Source organism: Drosophila persimilis, unplaced genomic scaffold (genome assembly GCF_003286085.1).
Source record: "Drosophila persimilis strain 14011-0111.01,24,50 unplaced genomic scaffold, DperRS2 tig00000735-arrow-arrow-pilon, whole genome shotgun sequence".
Classification (NCBI taxonomy): Eukaryota; Metazoa; Arthropoda; class Insecta; order Diptera; family Drosophilidae; genus Drosophila; species Drosophila persimilis.
Window position 1 is genome coordinate 300351 of NW_020825346.1, and position 13957 is coordinate 314307.

At 48.1% G+C, this 13957-nt stretch overlaps 1 protein-coding gene across 1 annotated transcript; it reads right to left on the reverse strand.

Moving 5' to 3' along the window:
* Nucleotides 1-1670: 1670 nt before the first annotated feature.
* On the reverse strand, nt 1671-11885 carry LOC6599273 (neprilysin-1). The gene is made up of 9 exons (XM_026992512.1): nt 11557-11885; nt 9141-10003; nt 6140-6217; nt 4346-4473; nt 4161-4278; nt 3093-4099; nt 2861-3023; nt 2484-2800; nt 1671-2403 (listed from the first exon to the last, which is right to left on the reverse strand). The coding sequence occupies exons 2-9, from the start codon at nt 9724-9726 to the stop codon at nt 2131-2133; spliced, it is 2670 nt and encodes an 889-aa protein (XP_026848313.1). The 5' UTR covers nt 9727-10003; nt 11557-11885; the 3' UTR covers nt 1671-2130.
* Nucleotides 11886-13957: the final 2072 nt, after the last annotated feature.

Here is a 13957-nt window from a genome sequence, read left to right on the forward strand (position 1 = left end):
TATGTAATCACCAAGGGCGTACCCTGGATTTCTCGAAGAGGGGGCCTCGCAGCTGGCTTGCCGCCAATTCGATACAAAAAAACATACTAGAGCATTACGTATTACTGGTATATATTGCTGGTCTCTCTCTCTTCAATCCTGTGTGCACTCAGCATGCAGAATCATGTGCAGAAAAAATGTAAATGGTATTACTTGTATTAATGAAGAATATTTGTATTACCATTCAGACATGATTCAGTCGTAGTTCAGAGCCAAGTTTTCGCTCTACTACACGTATTGCTCTCTGGTAACACATTGGCACGATGTAAAAGGATGGATTTTATCTATTTGATTGCTTTTAAATAATTCATGGCGTAGTAATTTCAATCGAAACGCTTCTTGCGCCCTAAGTGGATTCTATGAATTTCATTAAAAATTGCACCAGCAGCATATACCTATTTACCAATTGTATATGTTAAACGTTCTGATTTCCTTCGCTATTGAAACGGTGTTTCAAATTTCTGACTTAATTTTAAGTCACTTCTGACCAAAGACTTTCAAAGTGAAAATATAGGCTTTTCGGACATTTTTGAATGCCTTCAGTTTTAAGAGGACTGATATTTAACTTTTTGGCCACTTATCCCTATCAATAGCCAATGATCATGCTGTGATGCTGTGAGAGAAATAATTGAGCAAATCGTCGTACCGTGAGATTGAGGCATCGTTGTACATTCGTATGACGTCCATCAATAATAATTTCCATGATCGACTCGCTTTTTTTTGGAATCGTTCAAAACGAGGCTCGTATCGATTGGTGTCAGAAACTACAAAAGCCGTGTTTAATATCTACACAGGATTAGAATCATGGATTTAATATATGAATTTGACTCCGAAACAAGACAGTAACCGACGGTATGGGGGTTTTAATGCCACAAAAGTTTTCCCCACGAACCATTTCAAATCAACTCGGTCGTCGGTTTGTTCGAAAGCTGGTCATAGCGACCCTTGGGATAACCAAGACCAAGACGAACAAAAGACCTACCATTCGATGGGCTTTCCAAGCGAATATTACTGATCAGCGCTCAATAAGAAACAACCCTTATCAGCGAGCCTAGAGTCGGGCAGCTGTGTATTTTGTTTATGCATTCTCTGCACCACGCAGATAAATCTCCGAAGAAATTGCAGAAGATATGGCCCTCAACGCAGAGGAATTCATTTGTTCAAGTGTTAACATATAAAGATGATTATTATTACAATACCTTGTGGCACTTGAGCCAGTTATTGATATTTTGTACCAACTAGAAGGATTATGTGGAAGCTTTTAATGAAGCTCTTCTTATTTCCCAAATCCTGTTGAGCACCCCAAATGTTGAGATATCCTCCTATAGAGTGCAGGGCATTCATATTTTGTAGGTTGTGCTCCGATGTTTTCTGCTCCATTTAACACCATCTACGGGAGTAATTTCGATATTTAGTGTCCCTTCTTTGGACTTTACCGGTGAGTATACTCAGGCAAGTAATGGTATTGATAAGTTATTTGTATAAGATAAATCGCTATAATTAGAGGATCTCATTTGTAGAAGTGTTATAAAGATATGCAACTTCAATTGGGATCGGATCGTTATCAAAGGGATCTTTCGAGAATTAATACAATCCCTTGGGGTATATTTGGCGATTTCGGTACTGTTTTTTGTTTTGTTTTCTTTATTCACGAATATAATATAATCCGTTTTCGTCGGACGCTCTTCGGGTGGGTGGGGGTGTGGGTGTGGGGTTTGATATGTGTGGGAGTGCGGCTTGTGGGCTCTGTGTGGCATGATTCTCATATGTAGCACCCCAGACACAACATTGCCATCTATAATGCATATGCGCAGGGTATACAGGGATCATCGTTACTACTCGTACATTACATTACATAATAACTTCTATAACAAAAACATAAAATACAAATACAAATACAACAAGAGCACAGATCGAGATAAAATAAAAGAACCGAATAGAGATACGAATCAGATGATGTCCCTCCTCCGTGGTGTTCCGTTGTCTACAGTAAAGTATTATTTGTATATGGTATCTACTCGTACTATATAAAGTATGCGATATAAATATATAAAAAAAAACACATAATCTTTCTCTTCTGCATATCTGTATCTACCACACGCTGCACTTCTCCTCGGGATTCATGTTGCACCCCAAGGGGCAGTTGTAGGCGCGTGCAAAGTCGCGCGAATTCGAGAGCGGCCCCAGGACACGTACAAAGCCCGGCGAATGGACCGAGGATCGGATCTTGGTCAGTGCATCCTCCGGCCGCATCGAACCGCACCAGATCTGGGCATAGTTGAGAAAGAATAGCTGATCGTGGGTCATATTGAGGCCGGGCAGCTGCAGCTCCCGGCCATGCAGTGTCTCCCACTTCTTGTAGGCCTGCAAAGCGAAGGAATGGAGGATCACATCAGATCAGAAAAAATTCTAAACAGAGAGAGAGAGAGCGAGAGGAGACCTACCCTGAAGGCCTGCTTGAGGCCACCGTTATCTGCAATGTTCTCGCCCTGCGTCATTCGCCCGTCCATGAACATGTCCACCTCGTTGATCTTGTACCGCGAGTACTGATCGATGACGCACTGGGTGCGTTCGCGGAATGCCTCGATGGTGGCATTGTTCCACCATTGCATCATGTTACCCTCCTTGTCGAACTGCCGCCCTTTGTCGTCGAATCCGTGGGTGATCTCGTGCCCAATCACCACACCAATGCCACCATAGTTGAGTGACTTGGGAAAGTGCTGGCTGTAGAACAAAGGCTGCAAAATGCCCGCAGGAAATACTGAAGAGAGGAAATGTCTATAGTCACGGATCAGAGGGCAGATCAGAGAGTGGCACCCACCTATATCGTTTTTGTTGGGATTGTAGAAGGCATTCACTACTGCCGGTTCTGTGGTCCACTTCTCCTTGTCTACCGGCTGGCGCAGAAGATGCAGCACCTTCTCCGACTCCCACTGCAAGATGCTCAGCACGTTGTCAATGAAATTGTCCGGCACAACAGTCAGCTGGTGGAGGAGAAGGAGGAGGAAAGGATCTATAATATGGCTCCCTTCTGGACCCCCGTCAACACTCACATTTACATACTCCTGCTCCAGTTCGGTGGCATTGGTGAGGACCTCGGGATAGCCAATCCTCTCGTTCATAGAGTCGGCCTTTTCCTTGGCCACCGCCCGCGTCTCGTCGTCCATCCAGTCGTTCTCGGCCAGCAGTTCGTTGAATGCCGCTCGGATGGTGTGTATCATCTCGAGGGCCACCTCCTTGCTCTCCTGGTTAAAGTTGTCGCGTATAAAGAGGGCGCCGACTGCTACGCCCAGCTTCTTGTTGGTCCACTCGACGCACTGGGACCAGCGCGTCCGCTCCGACTGAATGCCCATGAGTATCTTGCGGAACTCCACCCGCTCCCGCTGATACTCGTCGATCATGTGGGTCATCAGCGACATGACCAGGCGCCACAGCATATAATTGTGGATGACACGGCGGTCGGTGCGCCGCAGTATCTTGCCCATATCGGTGAGATACCGCAGTCCGTAGGTGACCAGAGGCTCGTCCGCCTGCAGTTTTATGCCCGGCCCCAAAGCTGTCTGCAAGTACTCCTCCCACTTGACCTCCGGCACCAGTTGCTGCAGCTCTGGCAGCGTCATCTTTCGGTAGACGGCGCTCGTGTCATGCCGGTCCGCCTCGGCCAGCGAGACGTTCACCAGCTGCGTCTCGAACAGCACCACCTTTTCCAGTTCGGCAGCGGCCGTTGTCGGATTTGCGCCCAGTAGCACCGAGACCTGCGTCATGTACCGATGATATGCCTTCCGGTCATTGGCACTGCTCTCCTTCAGGTAGTAGTCCCGCGAGGGCAGGGCATACTGCAGCTGATCCATCTGCAGGATGTTCACCGAACTGTTCTTGTCATCCGCCCCCACATACAGCTCGATCAGCACCGGTTCGCTGTAGTTCAGCCGCAGATGGCCCATCAGTTTCTCCACCGAGAGATCGTCCGGTGGCTGCCAGTTGGGCTCGATCACCGGCCATCCACCGAGGGCCTTCAGCACCTGCTTGAGGCGCCCCGAGCCGATCTTTCTTATCTGAGCTGTGTGGAAGCAATACTATTTGTATATATCGGGTGGCAATTATCTATGGGGTACACTTACGTATGTCCATGCAGCTCTTGAAGAAGGTCTTAGCCTTGATGGTGGCCTGGTTATCGCGCTCGTCGATTGGCTCCTCGAGCACACCCCGAAGGATCACCTGCTGCTGGTCGGAGAGTACCTGTTGGTGGGTAAAAGATACATTCCCGAACCCAGTTTTTGTCTCTAAAGCACGGTCCAATACTTACCTCAAATGTGCTGATGGAGCTGCGATCTTCGGGTATGGGATGTACCTTGTTCCAGGTGCCGCATGCATACTGGAAAAAGTCCTCGCAGGGATCGGCCGTCATGTCCATGGCCGAGAGCAGGGAAGCCGCTATAGATGGCAAATCAACGAGTCAGACACCACCTCTATCTTGGGAAACAGTTCAGCTGGTTCGGCATTTAATTATGGTGTTCACGTTCCCCCACCCCCAGCCCCACATTCTGACCATAATTCACCTTGATATCATTCACCTGTCGCCTGTGCTGATAGCAAACGGTGTTTGCAGAAAACTTGGCCAACAAATCATTCGCCAAAAAGTTTTACGATAAGCGATAACCCTCACACACCGAACCGAAACGAACCCCGACTCCTACTCCTTTTCCTTTCTATACCCATGGCCCAAATTGCATTGCGGCGTCTGTGGTCGAAACTTTCCCGCGTAGACGGAAAAGTTTCTCGGTCTGACAATAGTTTCAATTGAAACTGAGACTAGGATTTGCTTTTGGTTGCAGAGGGGGTTAAGGGGGGATTGGACCAAGACCAGGACCAGGACCAGGACCAGACCTTGAATGGTTTGGCGCTGGCCAATCCACAAGCAGAGGGGTTCTTGCACTTAAAAGTCGGATGAACGGCATGTGGGAATAATCCTTGGATATCTAGCCATAAATTTCATTTAGAATAGTTTCATTCTCGATGGTTTCTAATAACTTTCTAGGAATACTAAAGGCGGGAATCCAAATTTAGGTTTCGAAGTGTTGCGGATGCGCTATCTATGGAGCAGCGGTGGGCACGCTTGTCTGAAGTTTTGGGAGCAGTCCAACAATACCAACAACAATATAAACTAACCCCTATTGGGGAGAGTCTACGCAGGCACACGACATGTATTTTGTATTTGGAATCTCGAAATGAGCATCGGATAGCATGCAGATATTTTGTTTTTGCATTCTCGGGCATACTCCTTTGCCCTTTTCGCTTGTGCAACATTTCTGGCGCCGGCTCTCGAGGAATACATTTCGGAGAAATGGCATTAAGAACTGAAATTGCGATAGAAGAGCAAAGCCTTTTCCTTTTCATTGAAAAGATTTTCTTTTTCGAACTATTTTTTGGGAATTCTCGGGAAAACGTTTCGAATACGATATTTGTAGTTCTTAGAACATGGTGTTCCCATCTGGTGGATTTCCCACAGTCTCCCCCCATCCCCTGCACTGTCCACTGTCCTCTGTCTGCCCCAAAAAGTAGGCTAACAACGATGACGAAACGACCCAGAAACCGCAACGCTAATTGGACACCGGTATCGTTCTGTTACGTTCTGTTGTGCTCTGCTCGCTGCACCCTTTGGTAATTGTTTTGGAATTTATATAGGCGATGCATATGGCAGTAGCCTACACTCTCCACTGAAATTCGATTCTGAAAATCGAAGGAGTCGGAGTTGTTTGAATATAAATTGAACTCTTTCGGCCGTCTGTCGCTCGCCAGATGTCCAGCTCGTCGTCGACAAAGGGTTCGGCTATAATCCATGATTGGGGAAAGGCCTAAGCTATCTTAATGGCAAATAAATAATTGATGGGAAAATAAATTGCAAACATTTCATGATTGTGCAAATCCCTGGCACCCTTTTCACTGTCTTTCCAATCAGCCCATGACCCTCCGTGGCCCGTGTTTCGCTTGCACTTCGACTGCCATTCTTCTACTACTTTCCCCAGCGACCTCGGACAATACTCCAGGTGTCCATTAAAGAGGTTACTCGAAGCATGTCCACTTATACCGAGTAGCATACCTGTTCTCACGCATTCCTGAGTCATGCAAATGTTGTCCTGCCCCTCGTGGGCATTGCCCAGGCCCCATCTGGCGTTGCCTGCAATTAGAGAGCGAAAAGATTTCTTATTTTATAGCGTTCCAAAAGATATAGCAAAAACCGAGTCCGAATCGGAATCGTATGCGGAATGGGTAGTGGGGGGTGGGTGAAATTGATTTGAAAACCACTCAAGTAAATTGAATTTAAATTTTTCATTATGAAGAAAACGAAAGAAAAAGAGTACAATCTTTGCCACAGTACCAGCTACTCCTTCCCGCTGCTCCTCCTCCGCCAAGTCGTGTCCTTTATTAAATTAAAATAACGAAATGTTGCTCTATCAACCACAATCCACCGAACCCCAGCCCCAGTCACCACTGACATCGATTCCTTAGCCTGGACACATGTTGCATGCTGATGTCCTTGTCGAGGCTGTCAATAAAAAGTGACATCTAGGCGAACAGAGTAGAGGCGAGTAGGGCGGTGGTGGCTGGCTTTGGATGGCAGCATTAATTATTAATTAAAGCGATTCCCCCGACCGAATGGAGAGCTAATAACATTTACCATGGCGTTAATAGATTTAAGTGGCATGTGGCACGTTTGAAACCGAGACCCGAGACCAAAAACCAGCATTCGAGGTGAATGTCCCAACGCAGAAGACCACTGGAGCCGAAGTGGAACCTGAGACGCTTCAAGCAGAGGCCAAATAATAAGGAGTAATGAGCCCTCTAGTACTCATAGAACCCTCTTCTTTTCGACTACTTTGGAAATACATAAATTATAAATATATAAAAAGAAATTATTACCATAAATTATAGCTGTTCAAGCTTTGGCATTGCTTTCCCTCCATCCTTCCATGGAAGAAATTCAAAGCATATCACTGGATACTGGATATATGTACATATGTATGTACATATATGGAAAGTTCCCCCAACGAAATCGTTCGGTATTCGAAACTAATTTTTGAACAATTTCCTACAATTAAGATCATAATCGATTCAATACAAATCAAGTCTATTCTGATAGATTTCCGGTCTGGAATCTATTATAAGATCTTATAAGATTGGAATATTTCCATCTAAATATAATATTTATGTAATCAATCGAGCGAGTGTCCTTTCTCTCCCTCCGTTTTCATATTCTATAAACATTGAACCAATTTGTTTTTTCCAAAACGTTTCCTCTTTCCTTCCACCCATTAAATTCGGAGTCCACTTTAAAATTTCCCAAGAAATTACGGCTTGAATCAATGGAGCAGACAGGAGTGGGGAGGGAAGGGGAGGGGATGGAGGGAGTACCATAGTCATAATCAAGGCCAGGGGTCTGCCAGAAGATGGGGGATGGTGCTATGTCGATGCTGATGATAATGATGTTCGATATTTATAGAGAGAGAAAGAGAGATGAGAGATATTTTTACGTGTGCTATAACGGTAAACGACGGAGACGCATCATATGCGGAGTACTGTTAGAAATAGGCTTTGATGGTGCACCCCCATCCTCCCTCTCTCCCGCTCCTATCACCCTCCACGACCTGTGGAGTCCGGTAACGGTAGCGCGCTATCGATGAATGATTTTTTGGCGCAAAACATTAAAAAACACGTTTTTATAACGATGACACGCGCACACATGAAAAATGCCGTTCGAGTGAATGTGTGTGTGTGTGTGTGTGTGCACATTCAATTAAGCTAACGGTAAAAACGAAGGAGAGACACAAAGAAGAAGCAGAAGCAGCAACGGGACGCGATCGATTGAAACGACCGTTCCAAAATTCATAGACATCCTCTGGCCAGGGCCAAGGGCCAGGCCGATTGATTGCTTTTCTCTCTCTATGCGTGTGTGTGTGTGTGTGTTCGCTTTTTATCTCATTTTGCAAAATGAAAATGAGTGTTGTAGGAACGCCGCAAACACATATCCCTGCCCACATACCGGGCCATACCGCTGACAGAGCAAAGCAGAGCAGAGCAGAGCCTCCTGAATATTTCAGTTGCTTTGAATCCGTACTTTCTGTTACACGTATTTTGTGAATGCCTTATTTGAATGAATGCAGAAGGGAACACGCTGCTTGACTGCTGCCTGCCAGGCCTCTCACTCCACGCACAGACCACAACAGGCCACAGGACTACAGAAGGAAGAGCCTGAGAAGACCAGCGCCCGCACAGTGGTCCATGGGGGTGGAAAATCGTGCGAAAGCAGTGGAAAAACAGAACTTCCCAGAGGTCGCTGCTCGATCCCACTGTTATCGAGAGATGCGAAAGTGCGGACTACAAAATGGCACCAAGGCAAGCAGTTCCGCCCCGTGCCCGTTTCTCTTGCTGGTGCGCTGCTTGCTCCTTTTCCCGTTTGTTGTTTGACATATTCTGTAATTGAATTCCAAACAGAGCGAATAGGATGGGAAGACAACGATGGAGGGAGATAGAGAGAGTGAGAAGAGAGCGGGCAGCAGCAGCATTTAGTGACAAGAGAGGGCCGGCTGCCAGGACGGAGATAACACAAATCTTGTTATACACATACCCTTTCGGAGGATAATATTATTATGGCTTAGAGGTTTGCAAACTTATACAGACGCTTACTCTCTCTGCCCTCTCTCATCAAAACGATGCACTTGAAAGGGTATCAAAAGCCTCGACCTTGATGCTGGTATTCCTTTCTTTCAGCCTGTTGCTTGTCCATCGCTCCTCCCGCGCTCAAGGAAATTGAAATTTCTACTCGATTTATGGATGGATGAGCAATAGGATGGAGTGATGGTGGAGGGGGAGGCAGGGACTGGCGCCAAATTCACTTACCACAACAGTAAATGGACCTTGACGGAGGCGGGGGACAGATGAGAGATGGAAGTTGGAAGACAGGATACAGGATGTCTGTTGATTGGCTGCTGACCCAGTTCCCAGTTAGCACTACATGGAACGGGATCGGCGACGGGAATAGAACGGGAATGGGAACGGGAAATGGAAATGGAAATGAGCTTCACGCACGCTCAGACACTCACCTGCCACAGACTCGCCGGCGTCCAGGGAGCGGGGATAAAGCTGGCAGCGCTGATGGACGCCGGCAAAATAGATGGCCAGCGCACCGATGGCCGCTCCCAGAACGGTGAAGGCGATGGCCAGGATCAAGAGGCGGCGCCGCTGCTGTAACTCCTTCAGCAGCCAGTCGCTGCTGCGGCCCGAGGCGGTTGCTGGGGGGATGCTTGCCCCAGAGATGGGATTCCGATGCAGGGCGCTGCCAATGCCCACGCCGCCGCTTCCATCCGGACTGAGGAAAACTACAGTTGGCAGCTTGTTCAGCTGCTGCTGCTGCTGCTGTTGCTGCTGATTTTGCAACTGCAACTGTGGCTGCAGCTGCTGCTGGCCGAGCAGCGGCGAAACCACTGTGGCATTTAGCTCGTCCATAGCATTCGCCTGCAGGTAGCCATTGTTCAGGGGCTTCTCCGGACTGGCCAGGGATGCGCCAGATGCTGGGGGCACAGATACGGTAGATACGGATGCTGGCACCGATACGGGTACTGGAGCGGGTGCGGTTGCGGTTGCGGGAACATTAGCGGGCGCTGCGCCGCCGCTCGGCGTGGCCAACATATCGCTCGGCGGCGACACTGCCAACTACTGCCCGGCGATGGCGTCGCTCCCAGCTCCTTATCTGCTGGGTGCTGATTCACCGACGGGACGGGACCAGACCGAACGAGCCCTCTTGATTTATGGCTTGCGGGCGCCTTGGGTTTCTCACGCCTCACGGATGGTAATCTCCGATGATGTTGATGGAAAGGTGTCGGCCGCTGATATGGACTTGGTTGCTCCACGCACGTTCACAACAGCACCGACGCTGGCTGTGACTGCGACATCAGCGTCGACGGCACTAAGTGAGGGAGAGGAGAAAGGTTGTGAGATAAAGAGAGAGATGGAAAATGACGAGATATGATGGGTATTAATTCCGTGATGGACACATGTCTGTTCGCTAGTGCGGTACAGTACAGATCAGCCCTACATTGATGCACTGCTTGGATATTCCTGGACAGACAATCTTACTTACTACAATACATGCACCGTCTACTTCCCCCATAGCTGCCCAGAATCTCTTTTTGGCATTCCATTTTGATTCAGTTACGTTATGGCTAGGGTGGCTCTACTGTACCATTGTAAAACGTAAGCCGATAGCCGCCGCTACTGCCGGCAAAGTCCAGACCAGACCAGACCGGCCCCAACCAGATCGGCAACCACTAATCCAATCGGACGGACAGTCGATCATCAGTCACGTGTCGAGTTTCCACTGTATGACAGACAGCCTGTGTATTGCGCAATAGCATTAGTAAAAACTGCATCAAGGGGTGAACAAGAGAGGTAGAACTCTTCTACTGCTTTCAGATGCGATTCTCTCTGACTTCACGACACTGCTTGGATTCCACACTTACTCAACTGCACTGCCTTGGCTGCACAATTGCTTAACTGCAGGCTCCACCGTTATTCAACTGCTTTGTCACTCAAGTTCCTGTGCTTGCTCTACTGCGCTGCATGCCCAGCGCGATACTCTTACTCAACTAAGCAGCCTGCGCTTCACTGTTACTCAAATACATTTCCTGTGCTCCACCTTAAGGCCACTGCTTTCTCTGCACTCCTATCTGAATAAACCTTTGCGCTCCTTCTGTCTCCTACACTGCACTGCGTGCGCCAGCCTCCTCCTTTGCCCAAACAACTGCGTTGCGCTGGCGTTGGTTGCCTCTCCCCTGTGCTGCTGCCTTGCTGTTGTTGCTGCTTTTGTGAGTGTGACGATCAGGGCCAACGTGTTTCGACCGTTGCCGCGCAAACGCAGCCGGCGGCGCGACAGAACATGAGAGAGAGGGGGCCTAGGGGCTACACAGCCAAACAGTTTGCTGGATTTTGTATAAATTTAATCGAAGATTAATGAGCGGCGAAATTTGCAAAACTCGAAACTAGTTAGCCCAGCCTGAGACTGAGGCTGTGACTTGAGGCCTGAGCCGGAGGCAGCGCAGCAGCAGAGCAGCTGGCGCCGCAGGTGGGCTTCTGGCCCAGAGGAGGAAGCCCCCACAATCCGATTCTCGAATCTCGAATCGAATCTCGTGATGGTCATGAATATTTTGGGCGCCACGTGAAATGCGAAATGCTGCCGCAGCCGCAGCCGCTGCCGCTGCCACCGATCGCCACTGCTGCGTCAATGAAAACGAAACGACAGAAAGCTAAAATAGAGGAGAGTGTGCGGTGGACAAGAACAGCACGAAACTCGAAACCCAACTAAAAAAACTAAATGAAATGCGACATTGTATAACAACAAATTCGATTGCCTTTGTTCTAAACTAACTTTAAATTGTTAATGTTTTTTTTTTAGCTATTCGCAGTGTTTTGTTCATGTTTTTTGTTCTGTTTTGTTTTAGATTTGTTGTGTTTTTTCATTACTTTTGTCTTCGTTGTGGCTTTACGGCTACGTTTACCGTTGCTTGATATTGTTGTTACGTTATGCTGCTGCTGCTGCGTGTTACCGTTACCGTTGCCGGGGACGGACGTCCGTTCCGTCGATGTTTCTTTATGGCCTCTTCTCTGTTGCTCTCTGCTCTCTACTCCGTTCCGTTCCGTTCCGTTCTTTTCGACTTGGTTCCGTTGCGTTTTTGTTTTGGAACTAATATTCAACGCTCTCTGTGGCTCTGTGGTTCTCTGGCTCCGTGCGGCGGCTCTGTGGCCAATGTGCGTGTCCGTGTGCGGTGCGTGTCTGTCTCTTGTTCGCGCCAAACCGCGCGGGGCAAAAACTCGAGGCGAACTGAACGTTCTGAGCGCGTGTCCTTAGCTTTTAAGCACTGGCGCCAGCGCCAGCGTCAACGGCAGCGCGTCGTCAGCAACAACAACGACACTACACTGGGTGAATGGAACTGAACACTGACACCCAAAAAGGTGTAGATTAAATTGCTGTTAAGTTGGTTTACTCCATAGCACGGGCTGGGGCTCGAGTGGGGCGACAGGCAGGAGCTGGCACTGGCCCCTCTTTTGGATAATGACCAAATGGTTACGCTTATCCGAAATTCAAGATAACTATTATTCGAAGAGAATTTTAAATTAATATCCAGAACGAGGCTCTGTGTCCATTTCTTCTTCGTCTTTTTCTCCCCATGTCTTTAAGATTTAATCATTATAAATTATACAATCGGGAGACTAAGTTCTAACGGTTCAGAGAATAAAGAAAAAAAAGTTTGTTGAAGGTGAACAAAATGATTCCTTAAATTACGGTTTATATACAGTGCTGGTAAATGCTCATGGAATTTGATGGACATTTTAATAATTGATATTAAGTAATTAATGGTGGAGACAGCTACATATGTACATATGTGCATACATATGTATATCGATTTAAGGGTGAGTAAGAGCTTTCTTTATTATCTCTGCTGAGACTCCCTATCCCATTCGTAGAAAGGGTATCAATCAGTCTAGCCCCTTTGTCTGGAATTCTGCCAAGCAATTGAACTTCTGCTGCTGCTGCTGCTGCTATTGCGTTGCGGCTCTGCTGCTGTCAAAGAAAGTGCAGGCGACGACACCGCAACACCTACACACCCTTCCGCACACACTCCCATAGAGATAGGAGGCAGAGCGAGTCTCTTCGCTGCTGGCTGACTGACTGGCGGCTGGACAGGTGCGCTGCTTGCGCCAAACCGCAGGTTTTGGGACCGCGTCGTGCTCACTTGGCGCGTTCCATACACAAAGCGCGTTAATGGCAGCCAGCATGACGCTGTAGCCACAGTTCCAGCTCCAGATTCAGCTCCCAGACCTGTGTCTGTGGCATTGGTATGGTCATTATCAGTATCAGTGCGTGATCATCATGTCATAGTCAATATGTTCTCGGTACCACAAATACCAAAAAATTAATTACCTCTCTTCATGTGTTGGCCGATAAGTTGGGGCCCCCTTCCGTTCAGGTTGGCTGTCGGTAGTCGGTGGTCGGTGGTCGGCCAGAGATTACGCTTTCCCCAGCCCCTCTTCCTTTGTTATTGCTTGTGACACTTGTTCGTTCGGGAGCCACTCGATGCCGCAGGGGTAATCGTTGAAATTACGTTGCCGTTGATTTCATTTCGCTGATTGATTGCCCACCCACTCGAACAGCGCTTCTTTTCTGCCCCCCAAACACCAACTACCAACTCCAAGTGATCCTTTTCTGGCCACTCTCTCAAGCACCCCACCCGACTAATACCCCACTGAACCACACCCTCAAATCAACATCATTTGATGGCTCAAGTCCTCCCCCTTTTCGATGGATTTTCCCATTCAAAATTCGCGCCTAAAGCTTTGCCGTTATGGCGCCCAACAGGTGGCGTGCTTCGGAGCCCGTGCTCCCTGTACTCTTTGAGGCCAATAAAGAAGATTAACATCGTCTAAGCACCATTGCGTGCTGCAGTCCAACAAATCAAGCCACGAAGCACGCACCAGGACAACGACTTTATTACGTTTACGGCTACGGTTACCTTCAGGCTCCAGTTTTGGCGCAAAACTTTTAGTCGACACGTGCGTGGCGTGACGTGGCTCCTGTTCCTTGCTGCTGTTGCTGCTTCTGCTGCTCTGGTTGACATTGGCCGATACCGGCTCCATATGGCAACTAGAAACGCGGTAAGGGAGCCAACGGAAACTGTGGCGGGACATGAACGAAACAAAAGCCGAACCGAAACCAAAGTGGAAACGTAGAAAAGGAAAGGAGACGATGAAACGGCGTATAAACGTGGCGCTCGGTGCGAGGACAATTGATTTCCTCTCGGTGGCCTACTCTTCTCAGATTATCGGTAAAATGCGCGTTTAGTGCTCATTGGACTGCGCGACTAAG